General features: G+C 42.2%; 1 protein-coding gene across 4 annotated transcripts in view; it reads left to right on the forward strand.

Annotated features, from left to right (window-relative positions):
- Positions 1 to 846: 846 nt before the first annotated feature.
- The window catches only part of PDE1C (phosphodiesterase 1C), a 528215-nt gene continuing 507037 nt past the window's right edge, over positions 847 to 22024 (forward strand). For 2 of the 4 annotated variants that reach the window (XM_081287899.1, XM_081287904.1), the window contains exon 1: positions 847 to 1354. In XM_081287899.1, coding sequence (XP_081144025.1) covers positions 1270 to 1354 — 85 coding nt within the window. In that variant the 5' untranslated portion in view covers positions 847 to 1269. The remainder of the gene's footprint in view (positions 1355 to 22024) is intronic. The other 2 variants (XM_081287900.1, XM_081287901.1) reach the window with 1 other exon arrangement.

Genomic DNA, 22024 nt, shown 5'->3' on the forward strand with positions numbered 1-22024 from the left:
CACTGTCCTCTAAACTTCACTGGAATCAAGTAGACATACACCTGCTTGAGTTTTATTGACAAGTGTTTATTGTGTCAAATACCACCCCCCCCCCCCAATGAGGTTACATTAATTGTAGTCCCAAGAGAGCTTGGGCATAGCACCTTCATTCCCTGTGTTACCCAGAACGGACGCCTTCTCAGCACCCAACACAGAGCACTGTGGCTGCAAATCTTCAGTAGCTGCTTGCTGGCTGCCAGGAATGATTTCCCCTGTTCAAGCCTTGCCTAACTCAGAAAGGCAAAACAGATTTGGGGTCAATAAAGTAAAACTTCTCTTCCACTCTCTCCACTTTCTAGCTGAAGCACCTTCCTCAAGCTCTTCTCAAACTCAGTTTCTTCTTCTGTCATAAAAACGTTAGCTCCAAGATTGGTAAGATCTTTCCCAGGTCTGCATATGCCAGGAATCTTATCATGTTTGGCAAACCCAACTTTGAAAGAACGGAGCTACTCAAAACTCGCTTGTGAATCGCACATCTTAGAGCCTCCGGGTGAAAACGCTTGTTCACCAATATGGGTTACTTTGATAATCATCTTCTGGCCAGGGACTGTTGAGAAGTCGTGTATTATCCGGGCTTCAGAGGAGTTCTGGCGACAGCTGTGGGAGGAAGTGGGCGTGGCGATCTTCTGGACTTCCTTGTTTGGAGTAAACTTTGGCAGCATCTGACGGCTAAGATGTTTGCTTTTCCATCTGTTGATGTGCTTTTTGGGAGCTCTCTGGCCAGAGAAAACATATTTGAAGAAGCACGACGCCAAATCTCAGCCATTCCCTTGGGTCCTCAAACCCCACCAGCCTCCAGAGAGGGGAAGGCGAAGCTGAAATAGAAAACAGACGTGCCTATAGCGCTCTGGCTTCAGCGGCTCCCAGGGAGTAGAGCGGGAAAGGCGGGACTCCGGCACCCACCCACCCGCCGGGTCCACAGGCACCCCGAGCGCTGCGCCTTGCCTTAGTAACTCTCCTCTCCTGGTATCTGGAACTGGCCGTTAGCGATGGGGCTGTTTCGATGGCTCGCTGACTCAGCCGTATGCCTGGTGCACTAGTTGACGTTGGGTCCCGGTGCCTGCAGCCGGCGCGCTCTACTAGCAACTAGCGCGGGTCTGCGCGTGACAGCGCGCGGCGCGCCGGGAGAGGGGACGCCGGCGAGAGCCCGGCGCGGGGCCGTGCGCTTAGCGGTGGGGATCCCTGGAGGCAGCTGGCCAGCTGCGCGGACCCTGCCCGTACGGCTGAGCCATGACGGACGCCAGCAACAGAAAGGAGGGCTTCAAAAAATGCCGGAGCGCCACTTTCAGCATCGATGGCTACAGCTTTACTATCGGTGAGAACTTTCCATCCCCCCTGTCCGACGCCTGGCTTAGGCAAACACCCTTTCCGGTGGTGGTGAGGGTCACTATCTAAACAGGGGAGTGTATGGAGGGATCATGGGTCGGCCTGGGCCAGGACTGTGCACGACAGGCAGGAGCACCTGGGAACCACTGACAGGAAGCTGCGCCGGGGGTTGTCCATGAGGCACCCATCAACCTGCATCCCGCAGGAGCCAGTTTTCAGGATCATACTTCTCTGAACTGCTCGATTTTCTTGCAGCGAATAGAATAACAAAATCCAGAAGAGGAAGAATACAGACAGCGATGGACACAGAGAGATGGAATGATGGAGATAGGAAAACCTAAGGAGGGAAGATAGAAAAGCGACAGAAAGACAGTGACCAAAGAGACTCACAGGGACAGAATGGCAAAGACATTTAGGCATTTAGGCACCAGGTTAGAGATAGAAATGCCAAGACACAGGGGAGAGAGAGAGGAGAGAGGAGAGACTTAGAAGAAACCCATTCAGAGTCTCTGAGAGAGACTCAGGATGCAGGCAGGGAGAGAGGGATAATATATCATGTTACTGAAATATTTGAGAAAAAGCTGTGGTGTCCCTGAGCCGAATGTTGGAGGCGAGTGTTGGAGTCTTCCGAACTCGCAGTGGCTCCTGCTTTCTTTCTGCCCCCTAACTGTTCCTGTCCTCAGGGAGCTGGACCACAGAGCTCACCCTCTGGAGGCTGAGCATTTGAAGATATCTGTCCAAGATGTGTTTCTTGGTCTTATGCATCCACTGTTTTGAAACAATTTCTCAAGGTCTTGTGTCTGTCTTCCTCTTTCTGGGGATGGGCAGACCTGGGAGGCCCAGTTAGTGGCAGGAGGTTTCCTCTGTGGATGTCAGCATTTGGAGAACAGCAGCATAGGGACAGGTGCTTAGGAGGTACTCTTGCATTCCTATTTCTGGGAGCACTCAGATTTCTGTGGCTTTAAATCTGATCTGAACTCCAGAGACTTTGAAAATGGGGGAGCATGTTAATTTGCTTTTTGGTGTGCTGCACCTGCTTGGAGGTGTGGTGGGAAAGTGCTGGGGGAAAATGAGACCGATGATGAGCAACTCATTTCTGGGCCAGTTTTGCTTGTTCTGAAGTGGCCCGAGGTTTCTAGGGCATGGACTCAACACATGTCCTTCCCCAAACATACCCTATCTCAACCCTTAGACTTTTAAAAAATATGCATTTAGTTGTAGATGGACACAATACCATCATTTTATTTATCGTTTTTTTTTTTAATGTGGTGCTGAGGATCAAACCCAGGGCCTTACTTGTGTGAGACAAGCACTCTGCCATTGAGCTACAAGTCCAGCCCCACATCTTAGAGACTCTTAGAGACTTTGCCTTGACTGTCTTGCAGCCAGGAATGCCATTCCCCCAACTTGGCATTGAGAAATCTTGTCTGCCCTCCAAATATCTGCTCTCATTTGCTACCTCCGGGTCTCTCCATCCCCATCAGAAAGAACATCCACTGCACACTGCCCATTGGTGGGGAGGGGTACTCCACCATAACTTACACCCTGCCTGGCATTGGTTTGGCACCTGTGGTCTTCATTGCATTATGAAAGATGACCCTGTGCTTATTTATTTTTTCTCTGCTCCAATGGAGACATGATGGTGGGCACTCAGGGATCATTTTGTCAAGGTCAAAAGCATTTATTTAAAGTGTCATTTTCATGTTAGTATTGGTTTTCTTGACTCTGCTGGAAATCTTTCAGAAGTGATTTTTTTTTTTAAAGTACTAGTTCTCACCAGATCTTATCCTGCAAAAAGTGTGGCTTCCTAAAATCCAGGATCATAGCATGGTTCTCCTCCTCCTAATCCTGTCCCTCACCATTAGAAGGGATGGTCTAGCAGACTGGTATGGCCTGGTGGTTAGAAAGGGACCCAAAAGTGATCTTGTCACTTCTATTTGAGATAGCTGCCAGCTCATTTCAGGTTGCTGGGCATTTATTAATTCACTTCTTTTTATCTGTTCTCCTTTTTCCCCCTCCTTTCTTCAACAAATGATTATTGAATTTCACTGTATTAAAAGATACAATTTAGCACAATGCTTTCCACAAGGCAAAAATTAAATAAATAGTAATTGTTGTAAGTATTCAGGGCACTAAAGTAACATAATGGGGAGGTCATGAAGATAAATCAGACTTAGGACTTGTACTCAGGGAATTTGTGTTCTTGGGGTGATGTGATATGTTCATACATAAACATATTACAAAATAGAATTATTGTAATAAGAGACATTTTAGAAAATTTAGGCCAGTATGGATATTTTAGAAAATATGCAGATTATTAAAAAAATCACCTGTAAATCTTATCAGGCCAAATGTTAATATTTCTTATATGTACTTTCTAGTACATTTTTGCATAGACAAAAATTTTTAAAGAAACTGCAATTGTAATGTTTGGAAATCTGCTATTTAATAATATTAGCTTTGTTTTGTGCTATATATAAAATATTTAATCAACCTCCTGTTTTTGATTATTGAGGCTTTTAATTTTTATCATTAACAAGCAATGATAAAAATAAATCCCTAAGTACTTTCTTTTTAAATATTCATCTTCTAGTTGTAGTTGGACACAATACCTTCATTCTATTTATTTATTTTTATGTGGTGCTGAGGATCGAACCCAGGGCCCGCATGAGCTAGGTGAGCACTCTACCACTGAGCCACAACCCCAGTTTTTTTTTTTTTTTTAGTTATTGATGGACCTTTATTTTAATCATTTGTTTATTTGTGGTGCTGAGAATTGAACCCAGTGCCTCATAGGTGCAAGGAGAGCACTCTACCACTGAGCCACAAACCCAGCCCATTTTTTTTTTTTTAGAGAGAGAGAGAGAGAGAGAGAGAGAGAGAGAGAGAGAGAGAGAGAGAATTTTTTAATATTTATTTTTTAGTTTTTGGCGGACACAACATCTTTATTCTTTTTGTATGTGCTGCTGAGGATTGAACACAGCGCCGTGTGCATGCCAGCTGAGCGTGCTACGGCTTGAGCCACATCCCCAGCCCCCAATTTTTTAAGGATGAACTTGTACAGAGTATGATTGCTTTGTTCAAGAACATGCATACTTTGGGAACTTTAAAACATATTGCTCAGCTGCCCTTTGGAAAGGCTTTCCAGTTCACACTCTATCAGCCATGTGTCACACTCTCATGAATATCCAAGGCTATTGTTTTAAAAAAAAGTTTCTAGTTTGAGAGGTGGAAGGTGGTATCTCAATTCACAAGTTATTTTACTTCTTTTGTAAAATTTTCTTTGTGTCTTTCCTCCAGGGAAAAACTTTTATTAACTTTTGAGCACTCTTAGTGTGTGTGTGTGTGCACGTATGTGTGTATATATGTATATATACCATGCATATAACTGATGCATTAAATTTATATACCATGTAATTATAAATAGTACCTGTTAACTACTTTAATATTCTATGTTAATCATATAATTATTACATTAATAGTGCGCATTATAACACAGGTACATATGTCTCTATATATATACATGTATATAAATTTATATATACATACATTAACATTTGCAAGTGCTGTCTATCATGTGTTTTACAAACATTTCTTCCAAGCAGGAGCTCTCATACCCTTGCAACATCAGTGTGTGGTAGGATTGCTTAGAAAATAGGCAGATAGCTTGTAGCCCACACTTGTAGATGCCAGCTCATGGTGCATTTCAGTAGGATGGAGTAGGCAGATAGTGTCCCTTCTACCATGTGGGAGAAGAATCCCAAAGAGGTCCAGCTCTCTTTTCTCAGGTGTCTGATCTTCTCTTATTAGGGAATCACCTCCTCTTTTAGGGTGGCAATCTAGGACGTTAATTTGAAAACCTTGTAGATCAAAGGACTTTACTAAAGGAGTGCATATGGTATGACAATGGAGATTTGAGAAATTATTATATGGGGAGTCCTGTGAGGAACAGTGGGGACCATGGGGACTCTGCGGGAAGGGAGATGTGAGCCAGCTGTGGTCACAAATTCTCCTTGGGCGGGGGGGGGCTCCTGTTGAAGGCACATTCTGGGCTGAGGGCAGGCATTCTCTTTTGGTTCTGATTGGGTATGAAGCAGCCTTCATCTTATGGTTCTCCCTCAGGACTGGGGATGTTTGGATACATGCAGGACCCTTTTAGTAGTGGTCATGCTGGAGGCCTGGGGGACAGACTCTACAGACAGTGAGCAGGGGACAGAGGAGTTAAACATTCTGCAGCAAGTACATCCCTACACAGCAAGGAACCATCCCAAACACCAGTCGCATCCCATGGAACAATTCTATGAGGTTCCTTCTGGCAAGGAAGCCTGGGACCCCTGAACCCCTGTATGCCCTAGCTGCAGGCACTCTGGGGACTCTTGGCCAAGGCTGCCCTGGGAACAGGTGCCTCTTCCTGGGAAGAATAGCTGTGGGTGTGGTCTAGGCTCTGACTTGGGGCTTCAGCAGTTTGTTCCACACCTTCCACAACAACCCTGAAAGGTAGCTGCTATGACTCCTATTTTAGGAGAAGAAACTCCTAAGCTTCTGAGAGGACGTAATTTGCCAGAAGTCACGTAAGAAGGAAGTGACAGAGTTGGGGTCAAACCATATCTGCCCTGACGTGTCCACCATGGTTTGCTCCACACCATACTGCCTCCCTCAGTGAGAGTCATTTCTGCCCAGCCTGGGACAATCCATGATCTCCGCGAAGAGAAGGAGTTTGTCAGGTGGGCTGAACCAGCCCAGACTGGAGTGAAAGTAGAACCACTGCCTTAGGCAGGGCAGGTCCTGGGTCCCTTCCCTGGAAGAGATCAGGAAAAAAAAAAAAAAAAAAAACAAGGCTTGTTAATCTGCCTCTCCCAGCCCCTGGTTCTGTCCCACCCTCTCCTGTGTCCCAGGGCAAGTGGTTTTATGTTCTCTGTATATGAATCTCTCAGGTCACAAAGTGGACATGTGGTCAAGAGGTCTTGGAAACGGGTGAACATGTGCCACATGCAGAAAGCACGAACAGGGAGCCTTCTGTGTATAGGAACTTGTGATGGGCAAGTAATTATCATGATCCATGGTCATGGAGGCCATATGACTCTGGGGAGGTACATGTTCAAACGAACTTTTGAATATAAAGTGAATGGGGGGGGGAATGGTGAAGCAGAATCTTGTTTTTCAGACAAACTTCCTTTGTCTTCTGGCATTTGGATATCTATCAGGGTTGGTATTAAGTGGATGCAGATTCTTTCTGAGGTTGTCTGAAATGCAGATACCCTCCTCCTCCACCCCATGAAGTTGGTCTGCAAAAGGGCATAGTGCTCTTTTCTTGTCACCCCTCTATCCCCCAAGTGGGCCTCACCAGATCTCTTTGGATGCTCCTCATTTCTCACTTTACAGATGTGCAAGTGGGGCTCAGGGAGGGCCCTTCATTTTCCCCCCTCCTCTCAGTGATGATATTCAGTGAAATGGGTAGAACTACAGGCTGGAGGATGTGAAGCTGGTGGGTGTGTCACAGAGAAGCTGCTTCCTTTAAAGATGGTGGTGGTGGTGTGGGAAATTCTAGGCCTGTCCTTTACTGAAGAGGCCTTGTTCACAGGGGGGTGTGTTTCCTGTAGCAACTATTAATGGCTCCCTGCCCTGTGTTTCTCTCTTTGAGTTATCACAGAGGAGGAAAAACAAGGGGCCCCTAGATAGCAATCCAAGGCTGGAGGGATTGAAACTGAGGGTTCCCAGTTACCCTTGGCCTGCCAGGGCCTGAAGGCAAATGCTGTCCTAGAGAGAACCTGGTGCTGGCAGGGCTCTGTAGGTGGCTGAGGCCAGGGTGGTTTGTGCCAGCACTGGGAGTGTGGCCCACATTCAGTGAAGGCATAATGTTGACCTCCCGTGGTGCATATGGCTGAGGACTCCTGACTGAGTTGTCTTGTCTGTCCAAGTGGGTGCAAGACCTTCTTTGGTCCTTGTATGCCTGGTGGAGACAACGATGGGGGTCAAAGAACCCAACAGAGAGCTAAGGTGACAGCAGAGCCCTCTGTTCACAAAGGATACTGCAGATTGTAGGGGACCCCATGTCTGCTATGTTTTTTCTTATACATGCATACTTTTGATAAAGTGTACTTTATAAATTAGGCACAATTAGATATTAACAATAATTAATAATAAACTAGAACAATTTTAACAATATACTGTGATAAAATGTATGTGAATATTGTCTCCCTCTCCCCAAATATCTTATTTATACTGTATGTATAATGGTGGGTATGTGCTAGAGAAAAAAAGATTTACCTCTCATGTAGGATGGCAAGATTTCATCATGCTACTCAGAAGAGGGTGCAATTAAAAACTTACAATTGGCTTATTTCTGGAATTTTCCATTTGATAGTTTGGGGCCGTGGTTGGCTGTGGATAACTAAAAGCTTCAGAGAGTGAAACTGCAGATAAGCTGCTGTACACTACAGATACCTCCTGGTATTCACTGACCTAATTCCTTCCCTTTCCTCACATCCCTGGGAAGACTGGAGCCAGAGTTGGGTGGAGCAGGGTGCAGAGAGAGGAGGTGTGCAAACTGGGGCTTGGATTCTTGCTCTGCCTCTTAGCTTCCCTTCATTGGGCACCTTGGGAAAGTCACTTCACCTCTCTTAGCCTCAGTTTCTTCATATGTAAATGGGGAGTGTGATGCTCAGCTATCAAGCTGTGGTGAGGATTGAGTGCAGTTATATATGAAAAAAAATTCTGTGTTGAGTCCTAATTGCCCTTCAAATGCTTCTTGCCAGTAGTGCAAAGTTAATAGTGGTGTACCACCCCGTATCATGGCATCTGCATTTCCAGCAAAAGGAATCGTGTCTTCAATTTGAAGAATGAGGTTCTCACTGTGGGGTGGTGATTGTCAACAGCCATCAGAGTGCATGGTTTTAGGGGTGTGGGTCAGCTGAGAGGTGGTATTGTCAAGAAAAGCCCTGGGTTCTGGGGTTGTGATGCCCACTAGGCAAGTCTTTTAATTTCTCTGAGGCACACTTTTCTTCTTGGAACAAATGGGACTAATGATACCATCCTGGAAGGTGAGCCACGGCGAGGGAAGTATAAGGAATGAGGGTCACTGTGTGATCCTGAGGATCTGTGGGTGCACTCTGGGACAGGCAGTCAGGACGCCCTGTACAACTATGCTGGCCTTGACACTAGATGGGAATAAGAGCAAAGTGTGCTCTGGGCACCCTCTTGGCCTTGCATGGGTTAATGGGCCTTCCTGAGCCATCTTATATGGCTGTCATGTCTTTCTGGGCTCCAGGGACCTGGGCAGAGTCCACCTGGCACCATGGGGACGTTGGGGATGGTGGTGAGAACAACATTGCAGGTCTGACAATCCTGAGCCTGACTTGGGGATCTGGATGGGGACACAGCAGGAAGAGGGGCCAAAACTGGACTTGGTAGAGTCCAGACTGTAACCATCACTGTCTGGAGTGAGCCACTCAAGGTTCCAATCCTGAATCCTGTCTTCTTTTGCTTGTGATATCAGACATCTGGCATTTCAGGATTAAAGTCAAGTTTCCTAAGCCGTACAACTGGTACGGCTTTCCTAAGACATAATAACTGGCATCTACCTTGCTGGAATGGGAAATTAAATGAGGTCATGCAAGTGAGGGCTGACATATTCACTGGGCACAATAGGCAAAGTGTTCAGCACACGAAATTTTTAGGAGCCTATGCAAATATTTAATTTCTTTTAAAATCAGAAAGGATATTGAAGCTAAATATCTATTTATAAAGTTTTAGTCAAGCAAGATGAATAAGTTCTAGAGTTCTGCTATGAAGCATTGTATCTATGTACATGTAAAGATTATTTTAAATGGGTAGATCTCATGTTTAGTGTTTTTACCAGAAAAAAGTAAAAATTTATGATATTAATATATTTTTCTTCATACTAATGCAATTCTAAAATATATTTTAAAATTGTAGAAATGATTTTTTTTTTTTAATGGAGGAAGGAGTCCACAATGGCAAACACGTTTAGGGTCCATGAACATCAAAATGTAACTCTAGCTTTTAGTACAGGGCCTGGCACATCCTGGGCCTCCAGAATTGCTAGCTAGAGTTATTGGCAAGTCAACAAACATTGGCTGCATTTAGCACTGAACTAGATACTGGGGAAGGGCAGGGCTACGGACCATGAGGAAAAAAACAGTGTAGCTGTATGAGGAAGACCCACACTGGACTCAGAGTCCATAGACGGGGTTAGCTCTTACTTGCTTTCTAATGCTGAGTAAGTCACTTAACATGGGCCTCAGTTTCTCCATTTATAAATGAACTGGTTGGGTAGGAAAATCTCCTGAAGAGGTGGGCTTTGAGTCCTGATGACCCCTAGGTTTCTCAGAGTTGGAAGGGTGTGCGAACAGCCACATAGGGTGTAAAGGAACTTCTGGTGAAGAATCTTTGCAGAATTTGGAACAAAAGGGAAACAAATTGCATGTAGGACTAATGATAAGCTCAGAGTCAAAATTAATCTTTTTCTTTTTTTGGTACCAGGGATTGAACTCAGGGGCACTTAACCACTGAACCACATCCCTAGCCCTTTTTTGTATTTTTTTTAGAGACAGGGTCTCACTGAGTTTCTTAGAGTCTTGTTAAGTTTCTGAAGCTGGCTTTGAACTCATGATCCTCCTGCCTCAGCCTCCTGGGCTGCTGGGATTACAGGTGTGCACCACTGTGCCCGGCTGAGAATTATTCTTGAAGTAAGCACACTAAGTTTTCTGTAGACAACTTTGCACTGTTTTTTTTTGTTTTGTTTTGTTTTTTTTTTTTTAATACTCACAGTGATGTTTGGTCACCACTGAGTTAGACTTAAGGAAGGACCAAGGACAAGTCACTGTGTAGCTGTCTGGGCTTTCTAGTGATGCTAATGACCAGCAGGAATGAGGAGCTAGGTGGAGATTTCCAAGTGTTCCTGCTTGGGTGTGAGCTTAACTCCATTCAAATGTGGCGTGGAACCTTTATGACTTTAATTCACATTGGTAGACTTGGTAGTTAGGAAGAATACATGTAATAACAGATAAGATCCATAGCAGCAGGGAGCCTGGCTTCAGCTCAGTGAATACTTGCTGGGTCTAAGAGGCAGAATGTGAAGTTAAGAGCATGGAATCTGGAGCTTGACCATTTTGGTTTGAATTTTGACTTCACAGTTTATTAGCTGTGTGATCTTGGACAAGTTACTTAGTCTCTCTGCATCTAACATGCTCATCTGTAAAATGGAGATAATTATAATACCTACCTCCTAGGGTGTTGGAGGATTAAATGGATTGATACATATCAAGCACTTGAAACTGCACCTGGGACAGTAAGTTTTAGGTAGCTGTTATAATAATATTTTCATTATCACTTCTTCATCATAATACATGAACATAAAATATAATAACAATATATTAATATCAGCATAACAATAATAACCAGCTCAGTTCTGCTTCTTTAGATACCCATTTGTACTGTTTCTTGAAAAGCTGTAAGGATGACCTTGGTTTTATGGTTTTTGTTGTTCAATATTGGCATTTCCTGCTGAAAGGCATTCACTTTTGTGTCCTGGGGTGCTGGTTTTCTGATCTTGCAATATGTTGGATTCTTGATGGGCCTCCACGTACCCATATTCCCTCAACCAGCTGATCATTTTTTAGGACGTGTCAAATGTGATAGTTTTGCAAAGTGAGTCCCTAACTGCCAGGCCCTCGTTGGATGGTGAGCTCTCCTAGGCTGGGCTGCCAGGTAGAGAGAAAAGCCATGCTGAAGACTTGGGCTCTCGATCCAGCTCTTGCACTTCCTGTCCCTATGGCTGTGGGAAAGATCATTCACCTCTTTGAGTCTCAGGCCTCTTATCAGTAATGGTAATAATAATTCCTACTTTGATGTGTTGTTGGAGGATTCAACAGGGCGAGGGATGTAGGAACCCAGCTTGCTCTAGGTGCCTGGTAATTGGTAGCTGTTGGTTGTGAAGATGGAGAAGCTCTGAAATCAGGGAGCGGGCAAAACTCCCAGACCTGCAGCTGCTTTTCTGGATGGTGTTCACCAGCCTGCCACTGGCTGCCTCCCACAGCCCCCGACCAGCACTTATGTCAAGTGCTGGTGTGGCTGCAAGGCTGTCTTTGTTTTGGGGTAGGATTTCCGACCAGGCCAGAGATCTGGAGGCTTGCCTCTCCTCAGCCAAGTGCTTCCAGCTGGGTCTGGGTAATTGGTGCCAGCTGCTTTGGGGAGAGCCGGTTGGCACTTCCTGTGCAGCTGGCAGGCAAGCTCTGGAGTGTGGTGGGATCTTGGCCTGAGAACCAGTGCTTCCCTGAGGGGCCCTACGTGGGCTTGAGACAGAGCTGCTGGAAGTTGGTTTGCACGTGGCAAAGGGCAGAAGCTGCTGGATGAGGGTGCAAACCAACTTCCAGTAGCTCTGTCCATGAGGATTAGAGCACACATACTGCTGTCAGAGTTGCTTTCTTTTGAGGGCAAGTCATGTTAATTGACACACTGACTCCTGCCCTTGTGCTTCTCCAAAATGCTGGCTCTGTTTCCTCTCTTGATAACCCTGTAAAGTGGCACAGGTAGGATTCCATGTGCTTGGAGAAAGAGATAAAAGAAGGATATGCTTCGTGATCACCAGCACGCATTCGAGGGCTTTTAAGAGATGGTCTAATTCAGTTTTCACAAGTTGAAATTAGATATGGAAGTGACTTTTCCAAAGTCCTACTAATGAGTGAGGGTTTCCATTGCAGTTCAGCTCCAGGGCTCTGTCCTGGTTTCACTGGGTACATGTGTGTGTGTGTGTGTGTGTGTGTGTGTGTGTGTGTGTATGTGTTTGGTTGGAATGCAGTTTTGGGTCTGCTCAGATGCTTGGTTCTTGGAAATCTCTCAAAAAATTATGGTGGTGTATGTCGTAGGAAAAATATTCCTTTTTTATTTTTGAGCAATCCAGAAGTTGAATTGCTGAGTTCAGATGTTCACCATTTACAAGATATCTGACCACTTTTTTTTAACCTTTCCCAATCTTGTTTCCTAATCTTGTAAAGTAGGAATAATATCTACATATGCTAATGCCTCTAAAAGATACACATGCTATCTACATTTCTACACATGGTCTACCTATCAGATGACATATGGTGCAGTAAGGAGACCATTGTAGGTGACTATAAAATATCAGTTTCTTTTCCCTCCTTTTCTCCCTCCATAGTTTATGCCAAACCTGAAGGTATCTCAACTGGCCTGATGATTGCCCTGTAATCACAAAATATGGGACCCCTCCAGCCCTGGGGAGGCTTTGGTCTCTGACAGGCTCCAGGAAAAAGCTAGCATTTTTTTACTTCACTCCGGGCCCAGGGAACCCAGATCAACACAATAGGATTTAGGCAGTGAGTGGGAAAGTGGATGGATTTCTATTTTAAAGGCATTAGTTTACAGTTTCCAAGAAAGGCCCACTGAATCTAATGACTCATCTTTCTTTAACAGTTGGAAGTTACTTTAGATTTCCAAATTTTGTCAAGTCAATAAGTATCAAAGGGGATTCCAGTGTCTTTGAAGAAGCAAAGCAGCAGGATTTCTGAGCTGAACTCCATCCTAGCCATCTGCTGAGCCCCAGGGAAACCCATTTTCCAACAAGATGTATTTTCTTTCTGTCTTTCTCATCTGGGTCATTCTTGAGGCCAACTGCGTGAGATAGAGAAACTTAAAAGATGCAGAATTTAGTTCAGTTGTGTAAGACCATAAACCTGCTCTTAGTGAGTCCTTCAAGGAGGCTGCCTTTTTTGCTGGGAAGGGAGGGTGATTATGCACTTATGCAAGATGCCCTCATGTTGATGATGGCGATCACGAGTCTTTATCACTTGTGACGTACTTTCCCAAATATCAACTCGGCTGATTCTATCAAAAACTGTGCAAGATCATTGTGATTAGCTCCATTCTACAGATATAAAATGAACTAGTTGCTGCTGTCACTCCCTGAAGGGGGTGTGTTTTGAGTCCTGATGACCACCCAGGCTTTCCCAGAGTGAGAAGGGTTTAGGGAATGGCCAAGTGAAACTGGAGTTCCAAGAAGTCGTAGCGACTTGTTTCAGAACAGTGACTCAAACCTAGTTTCTACAGTTCTGAGAAAGCTCAGGCATTGGAACTAGAAATCTGGGGACCCTCTCACCTTCCTTTTCCTGTGTCCCCACCTCCATCCACCTCATCTAATTAGTATTCAAATCCTTCAGAGCTTCTGATCCTGCTGCCCTCTTGCTAAAAAGCTCCCCTTGCTTGCAGGATCATGTCCTCCTTCCCAGGTAGGGCTCCTTGGCTTCCCCTAACTCTGATTTTGCTTTTATCTGGGTTCCTCCTTGGCAGTTCCCCTGCCAGTCCTGCCTGCCCCCTGGGTTGCTGTCACTCACATAATCTGTCTTTGTGAAGAGCCACCTTGAGGCAGCTTTGTGTTAGGCACCTGGGTTACAAAACAGACCAGTGTGATGTCCTGGCGTTTGTAATCCAGCGTGGTCTTAGACGGTGGTGGTAAATGCTGTCTTCAGATGGAAAAGCCCAGGTGCTGTGGGAGTGCCCAGGAGAGGGACTAAACCTGCCTGAGGTTGCGGTGGGCTTCCTTGCTAAAGGTTGTGGGAGAGGAGTTGGGAGGGACCACATGCCCTAGAGATTCTGATTCCATAACTCTAAGATGAGGCCCAGGCATGCACAGTTTTTAGAAAGCTCATTTTGAAGTGCAGTCTTATTTAGAAACCACTGAGCTGGATGAGGTTGGAGATGCAATGGACAGGGGAGAAATTGGGGAACATTCTAGACAAAGACATACTATGTATAAGAACAGCATGGTATGTTAGCTTGATAGTGGTTAGCAGTAGGAGTGGGGGGTTAGTGGGGAGTGGGGAGAGAGGGGGTGGAGAGACAGTTAGAGAGACCAGGGACCAGGCAGGAGACTTGCATTGGTCCAGAAAAGATTTAATAAGGGACCAGTTAATTCACTGACCTCTGTGGTCCTGTGGCCAGAGGGCTGAAATGGGCTGTTGGGTGGGTAGAGGAAGAGGTTAGGGGGGTGAGCAGAGGTTGTCAGAGTCAAGACTGACTATGAAGTCAAGCTTTGGGTCTTTTCCCCAAGCGCAGTAGAAGGTAACAAACCATTTTAAGCAGAGGCAACCTGATCAGACTTGTGTTTATAAACAGACTCTGGCATTTCTGTGGCAAGTCAATGGGTGAGAGATGAATGGTGTTGCTATCAGTAATAACTAGCTATTACTGTGTGTTTGACTTTCCTCTCTGTATCTGGGCCTTCCTGGATCCTTCTGAGTATTAGTTCTCTTTTTGGAGCAAACCAGACAAACTTTCAGGCTGCCAGAGTTGAAGGTGGTCCTTGGAGGCTGGAGGCTGTCTTCATTTTCCTAATTACTTAATTCATTTCTTAACAAAATGAACATAGCATTATTTATTTTATTTGCCTATAAAATGATCCATATTCATTTTAGGAACTCAGAAAAAAAGCCCTCATTATCCAGAGATGCCCTCTGTTAATATGCTATCGTAGGCACACATGTGATTCTATTACAGTTTTATTTATATGGCTCATATGTGTTCTATTACTTGCTTTTAAAAACTTCATAGTATATATGGACCTTTTCCGATTACATAGCGCTCTCTCTCTCTCTCTCTCTCTCTCTCTCTCTCTCTCTCTCTCTCTCTCGTGCCTACATCCTCTATGCTCACATCACCTTCTCTAATCTTGAATGCTCAGGAGCCAGGTGAAATTGATCTGTTTCACAGCACGCGTGGTGGTGTCTCACCGCTTATACACACACACTTATTTTATATACAAACATTTACACACACACATCATATATACTTATTCTCTGTCTGCAATTGAGCTTTGTAAACATTAGCTTACTTAAATCCCCATTTTCCTGTGGGGAAGGTAAGGTACTTGTCCAGGGAAGCAGACAAGGGCATCTAGGGTATCATAAGCTGGTCGTGTGCAAGCCCAACTATGCTGGGAGATGTTAGAGGGCTCTTCTTACACCTGTGGGACAAGCCTTTGGTAAAAATACAAAGCCCTTTGGGATGTCCTCTTAGCATTCCAATGAGAGGCTTTGTGACTTGGCCTGAGGGAGGAGAACTGAATATCAAATTCTTAGGACCTGTTTTTTACAGTTTATTTCAACTGACAACTCAGAAGGCCACTCCTTCCTTTCCCTTCTCTGTGCCTGCGCACTGCCCTGCAAATATAGGGAGGCATTAGACAATTTCTCTCAGCCTTGAGCAGTGTGTGGGCTTGTGGGGAGACTTGACATTGAAGAGTACCATGCCCAGGCCGAGTGCTGTTTCAGGAATTTGTAAAGGGTGAGGATAACTCAGGGGTGGGAAGGCGGAACTTCCTGTAGGAGTTTACACAAGCTTGGACTCAGGTTTTTCTACTCTTGCTGTTTTTCTCTCCTTTGCTTTCCCTTCTTTTCCATTCCATGCCTCCCCCAGCCCTCCAATTCCTCTTTCTTCCTTCCCATTTCTTTTTTCCTTTTCCTTTCCCATCTTTCGGTTTTATTGAGATATAATTTACATGTCATACAATTCACCCATTTTAAAGATTGCAATTCAACATTTTAAAAAAATTTCCAGAGTTGTGCAATCACCAGGTGTATGTGCTTCATTCTGTTTTATTTGAATAGTATTCCAATAAATGGATATATACATTTACTTATCTATTCACCATTTGATGGACACTGGTTGTTTCCAGGTTTTGGCTATTATGAATAGTGCTGCTATAAAATTTTTGTATAAGCTTGTGTGGATGTATGTGTTGTATGTGTTCAGTCTCTTGGGTAGATTCCTAGGAGTGAAACTGCTGCATTGTATGGTAAATTCATGGGTAACTTTTTTTTTTTTGGTACTGGGAATTGAACCCAGGAGTGCTTAAACACTGAGCAACATCCCCAGCTCCTTTTATATTTAAAAAAATTTTTTTTGAGACAGGGTCTTGCTAAGTTGTTTAAGGCCTCACTAAATGGCTTAGGCTGGCCTTGAACTTGTGATCCTCCTGCCTCAGCCTCCCAAGGCACTGGGATTATAGGCATGCACCACCACACCTGGCTTAATGTGTAACTTTCAAGGAACTGCCAGGCAGTTTTTAAAAGCACCATTTACAATGTCACTTTTGACATTGATGCCAATGGCATCCCCAATGTCTCTGCCGTAGACAAGGGTACACAAAAAGAGAAGAAGATTACCATCACTAACAACAAAGGCTGCTTGAGCAAGGAGGACATTGAGCACATGGTCCAGGAAGCTGCAAAGTACAAAGCTAAAGATGAAAAGCATAGGGACAAGGTGTCATCCAAGAATTCACTGGAGTCCTATGCATTCAACATGAAAGCAACTGTTGGAGATGAGCGACTTCAAGGCAAGATAAATGGTGAGGACAAACAGAAGATTCTTGACAAATGTAATGAGATCATCAACAGGCTAGATAAGAATCCGACTGCAGAGAAGGGAGAACTTGAACATCAGCAGAAAGAACTGGAGAAGGCCTGCGACCCCACCATTACCAAGCTGTACAGAGTACAGGAGGCAAGGCAGGAGGAATGCCAGAGGATTCCCTGGTGGGGCTCACCGTGGAAGAGGTTGATTAAGTCAGCCCAAGTGCTGTACTTTGTTCCACAGTAAAACAGGGAAGGGCCCAAATTTGTAGCAAATGCTATGACAGTTTTCAAATTGCTGCTATAGTAAATTAATGGGCATTTTCAATACTTGAATATGGAATATGTGTGTACTTGGGGAAAGGAAATAACATTAAAAAAAAAAGCACCATTTACAATCCTACCAGTGATGTAGGAGAGTTCTTGAACTGAGTTTTAAAGAGGGAGGAACCAGTTACATCTCAAATACTGCAGCTGGCTGCATTAGAACCAAATAGGGATCTTGTTAAAGACTTCTGGACTACATGCACTAGAGATTCTAATTCCATAGCTCTAGGATGGGGCCCAGGCATGCACATTTTTAGAAAGCTCATTTTGAAGTGCAATCTTGTTTAGAAACCACTGAGCTGGATGAGGTTGGAGATGCAATGGATAAGGGAGAATTTGGGGAATATTCTAGATAGAAGCATACCATGCATAAGAACAGAATGGTATGTTAGCATGATAATGGTTAGCAGTAGGAGTAGGGGGTGGGTGGAGGGTGAGGGGGAGAGAGAGAGAAGAGAGAGAGAGAGAGAGAGAGAGAGAGAGAGAGAGAGAGAGAGAGAGAGAGAGAATGAATGAATATGAATCTTAGAGAGACCAGGGAGCAGGTAGGAAACTTTTGCATTGGTCCAGTTAAGATTTAATAAGGAACCAGTTAATTCACTGACCTCTTCATATTTCACACACACACACACACACACACACACATATGGAAGAACTAACTTTTTTTTGAAGTTCTAGATACTAGGCTCAGAGCTTTATGTTTAATTTTCAACAAACTTTTTGATGCATTATTATTCTCAGTTTATAGGTCAGGAGCCTGAGGCTCGGAGATTAAATAATAGGGCTGGGGCTGGAAGCCATCTCTGTCTGGCTCCCTGCACCACAGCAACCTGCTTCTCCTCCATGCAGAGCTCTGTGCTAGTGCTGTGCGAGGAGGGTCTTGGGATTTCATTTTCATTGAAGGAGAATTTATTATGCATTCGGCTATTGCAATGGATTCTCTGGCTGGCTGTGCAGTCACTGCTATTTGCCCTTTTTTGTGATAGGTTAGAGGCATATTAAATTTTCTCTGATGGAAATGAAAATATCTAAATGTGCCAAGGAAATGCAATATGGAATACCTTAGTTAAACACCTTGAGGCTTTAGTTTATCTTAGCTTCAGTTTAAGTCCTCCGCCTTTTCCCTCCTGGTCTCTGTTGATCAAGGTTGCCTTTCCTGCCTGTGCTGAAACTTGACCCTGCTTCTCTGGTGGCTGTCAGTCTGAGCTCTACAGAAGTGGAAGATTAAGGGCCCTCAGTGACTCAGGCATCGGAGTTCTGTGCTGGGACTGTTTTCAGAGTTGTATGCGTGATGAGGGGAAACTTGTAGTAATTACTGAACAGATGCCCTTAATGAGGTCTCTGTTGGATTTCCAGCTAGCATCAAAAGCTCTGCATTGGGACAGGAACGTCGAAGTCACTGGATCATTATGTGACATCACATCCTCCCCTTGTTGTCATAGCAGCTGTAATCATTCCACTGACAGTGTCCCTCAGGGTGATGGCAAGCCATGTCTTTTTTCATTAATGGGAACCGTAGCAGTTCCTTCCATGCTAAGGAGAAAAAGAACTAGCTCTTTGAAAGAAGAAAAACTCAATCATTTTAGCACCTTATTACTATGATTGTTAGTATTTTGATAGTTATTGTGCAGGTTGTGCATGTTGATGATGGAAAATTTTATAAAATCAAGATTGGCCAAGAAAACACAAGATACCTGTAATGTCCATATGTGGAGAGAACTACTGTTAACATTTTAGTGACTGTCTGAGAAAAACGTTTTTAATGAATTTGCACACATATATTCATTGTTTTTTTCTCCCCAGATCATTATTGGATGTTCTTTACCTCTTTCCCCATATAACAAAGTGTAATTAATATCTTTTCATATCAATCTTCTTCTTCATCAAAATTGTTCAGGTACCGATGATTTATTTAGCTGATTCTTTATGGTTGTATGTTTAAGTCCTTTCTACTTTCTTGGTGTCACAAATAATGTTATATAAAGTCTCAATGCCTCTACCATTTTATAAATTTTTTCTGCCTTAGGATTCATTCCTAGAAGTAAAGTTGTTGGGCATTGAGAGTTGAATACTTTTGAGATATTTGAAATATATATATTAAACCATCCCCATCTCCAATGTTGTACCAGTTTTTAATTCCCCATATAAAGTAAGTTTATATTTACCTATTGACATGGTTTAAATATGGACTTCAACCTTTAAAAAAGTTGTAACTTACTAGATAAAAAATGGCATATAATTCTCCTATTCCTTTTCTTGACTCTTTGTGAAGTTGAACCTTTTTTCCCTCCAGGTATTAATTATCATCTGTTGTTCTTTTATAAATACCACATTCCTGCCTTTTGGTGGTTTTTCTATTGTTTTTTTTTCTAATTTACATAAACTTTTAATATATTTAGGCTATGAAACCTAGGTAATATTGGCAGCAAATAATTTGCATTTTGTAAGTAAACCTTGGAAACTTGTTTTGTGTCCAAGTGTTCAATTTTTAAGTAATCCAATCCATTTTTTGTTCACTTATTTTTTTCATATTTAGAAAAACCTTTTACATAGAAAGGATTATGAAAATATGCATCAGGATTTTCTTGTAGAACTTTTTAGTTTTATTTTTATATTTAAATATTTAATTCAGACAAAATGATGAGGTAGGGATTTAAATTTTTTTTTTTTTTTTTGGTCCTGGGTATTGAACCCAGGGGTGTTTAATCGCTGAGTCACATCCCCATCTCCAGCCCTTTTTAAATATTTTATTTAGAGATTGGGGCTCACTAAGTTACTAAAGCTGGCTGTGAATTTATGATCCTCCTGCTTCAGCCTCCTGAGCCTCTAGGATTATAGGCATGTGCCACAATGCCCAGGTGGGATTTAATATTGTTTTTTCCCCTAAATTTATCCATTCTTTTTTGCAATGATTTAAAACACTTCGTTAGTAATTAATAATGTTACACACATGTGTACACACACTTGGGTCTCTTTTTATAATTTTTATGCTATTTGTCAGTCTCTTCCTATTCTTGGGTGATGCTTTTAGTTATTGTAACTTTGTGACATATATATATATATATATATATATATATATATATATATATATATATATATTATTGATAGACCTTAGGCCTAAAAATTTATTTCTTTGTGGTGCTGAGAATCGAACCCAGTGCCTCACACATGCTAGGCAAGTGCTCTTCCACTGAGCTACAACTCCAATCCCTTGTGGTATATTTTTACATCTAATATGACAAGACTATATTCATTCATCTTTTTCAAAAAGTTTTTTGCTATTCTTGCTTGTTTTTCTTTTTGATGGACTTCATATTTGTCAGTTTTCATTAAAATAACATGTAGATTTTTTAATAGGGTTATAGTTAAGAGCGTGAGTTAGCAACTTCCTAGGTGTTCCAATTCTAAATCAATTGTTGGAAATATTCTATAGGTACTAAAAATAAATATCCTGTTTTCATGTATATCATTAATATATTAACTAAATTAATTATATTTTCATTATGTAACCCAGGTCAATTATACAGATTAGCTGTTATTAATACCATAATTTAGATTCTTTTTTAATTTTTAAAATGTTTTTGGGTTTTTTGATCTAATGGAGACTGATTGTTTATTAGAAACTTCTGCTATATCTTTGCCTTAGAAAATTTTTTTCTTCTATTTCCATCTTAACTTTCTACATATTTTGGCATACTATAGCTTATTTTGCAAAATGTATGTGGGTTATATATTCACTACCAATTTTGTTTTTTCAATATAAAATAATTCTCTGGGTTGGTATCATGAAATGGTATTTGCCATTTTTTTTCTACAAATTTGTAATACATATTGTGTGTGAATATATTCTCATTACTAAAAATTCAACCAGACCAAAACATTAAAATCTCCTCAAATCCAGTTCTAACATTTTGGTGAACACCCTTTGCACTTTCTGTTGGGTATGTATGCATATGAACACACAGATTCACAATATGCTGTGGGATCCTTCTTTGCATGTTTTTGTGTAATCAACATTTTTTTCCCTTTTAAAAATATATGACAGTCATCTTTCTGTTGCAACAAACATAAAGTTAAGTAACCATTTTAAATGAGCTTCTTGATTGGAAATGTTTATACTTTCATCAGATCAAGAAATTAGGCTTCCTATTCTTTTGTCTTTACCCTTTTTGTTTTACTTTGTTTAGGTACTACTATATGCATGTGTGCAAATGTGTATAATAAATGTGTGTGTATATATATATACACACACAAATATATTTATAGAGAAAGAGAGAAAGAGAGAACTTTTTAATATTTATTTTTTTTAGTTTTCGGTGGATACAACATCTTTATTTTATTTTTATGTGGTGCTGAGGATTGAGCCCAGCGCCCCGCGCATGCCAGGCGAGCGCGTTACCGCTTGAGCCACATCCCCAGTTCATATGTATATATTTTTTAATTTAAATTTTTTGTAGTGGGGACTGAACTCAAGAGGATTGTACCTTTAACCGACATCTCCAACCCTTTTTCATTAAATTTTATCTTGAGACAAGTTCTTGCTAAATCGCAGAGTCTGGCCTTGAGTTTGTGATCTTCTTCCTCAGCTTCTTGAGTAGCTGGGATTAAAGGTATGTGCCATTGCACCCAACTCAATATTTTATTTTTGACCCAATTTGATAGTTTTAATTTTTAAGAGAGATTAATATAATTTAAAAATAATTATTATATTGCTCTTGTAACATATCATTATTTTCTACTGAAAAAGATATACTATGATGCTCTTACCTTTGTTTTTTTCGTTTAGATATACGGACTCTATTTGCTTTACCCTTTTTCTTTTCTAGTGTTTGGAAAGCATATATACTATTGACAGTTACCTTTAATTTTTAAAAAATGTATTTTAATCAGCTTTTTTCAATTGTCAGTCAAGTGTGAAATAAGACTTTTAGTGACAAAATCTTTAA

Source organism: Spermophilus citellus (genome assembly GCF_964194105.1).
Source record: "Spermophilus citellus genome assembly, chromosome: 3".
Lineage (NCBI taxonomy): Eukaryota > Metazoa > Chordata > Mammalia > Rodentia > Sciuridae > Spermophilus > Spermophilus citellus.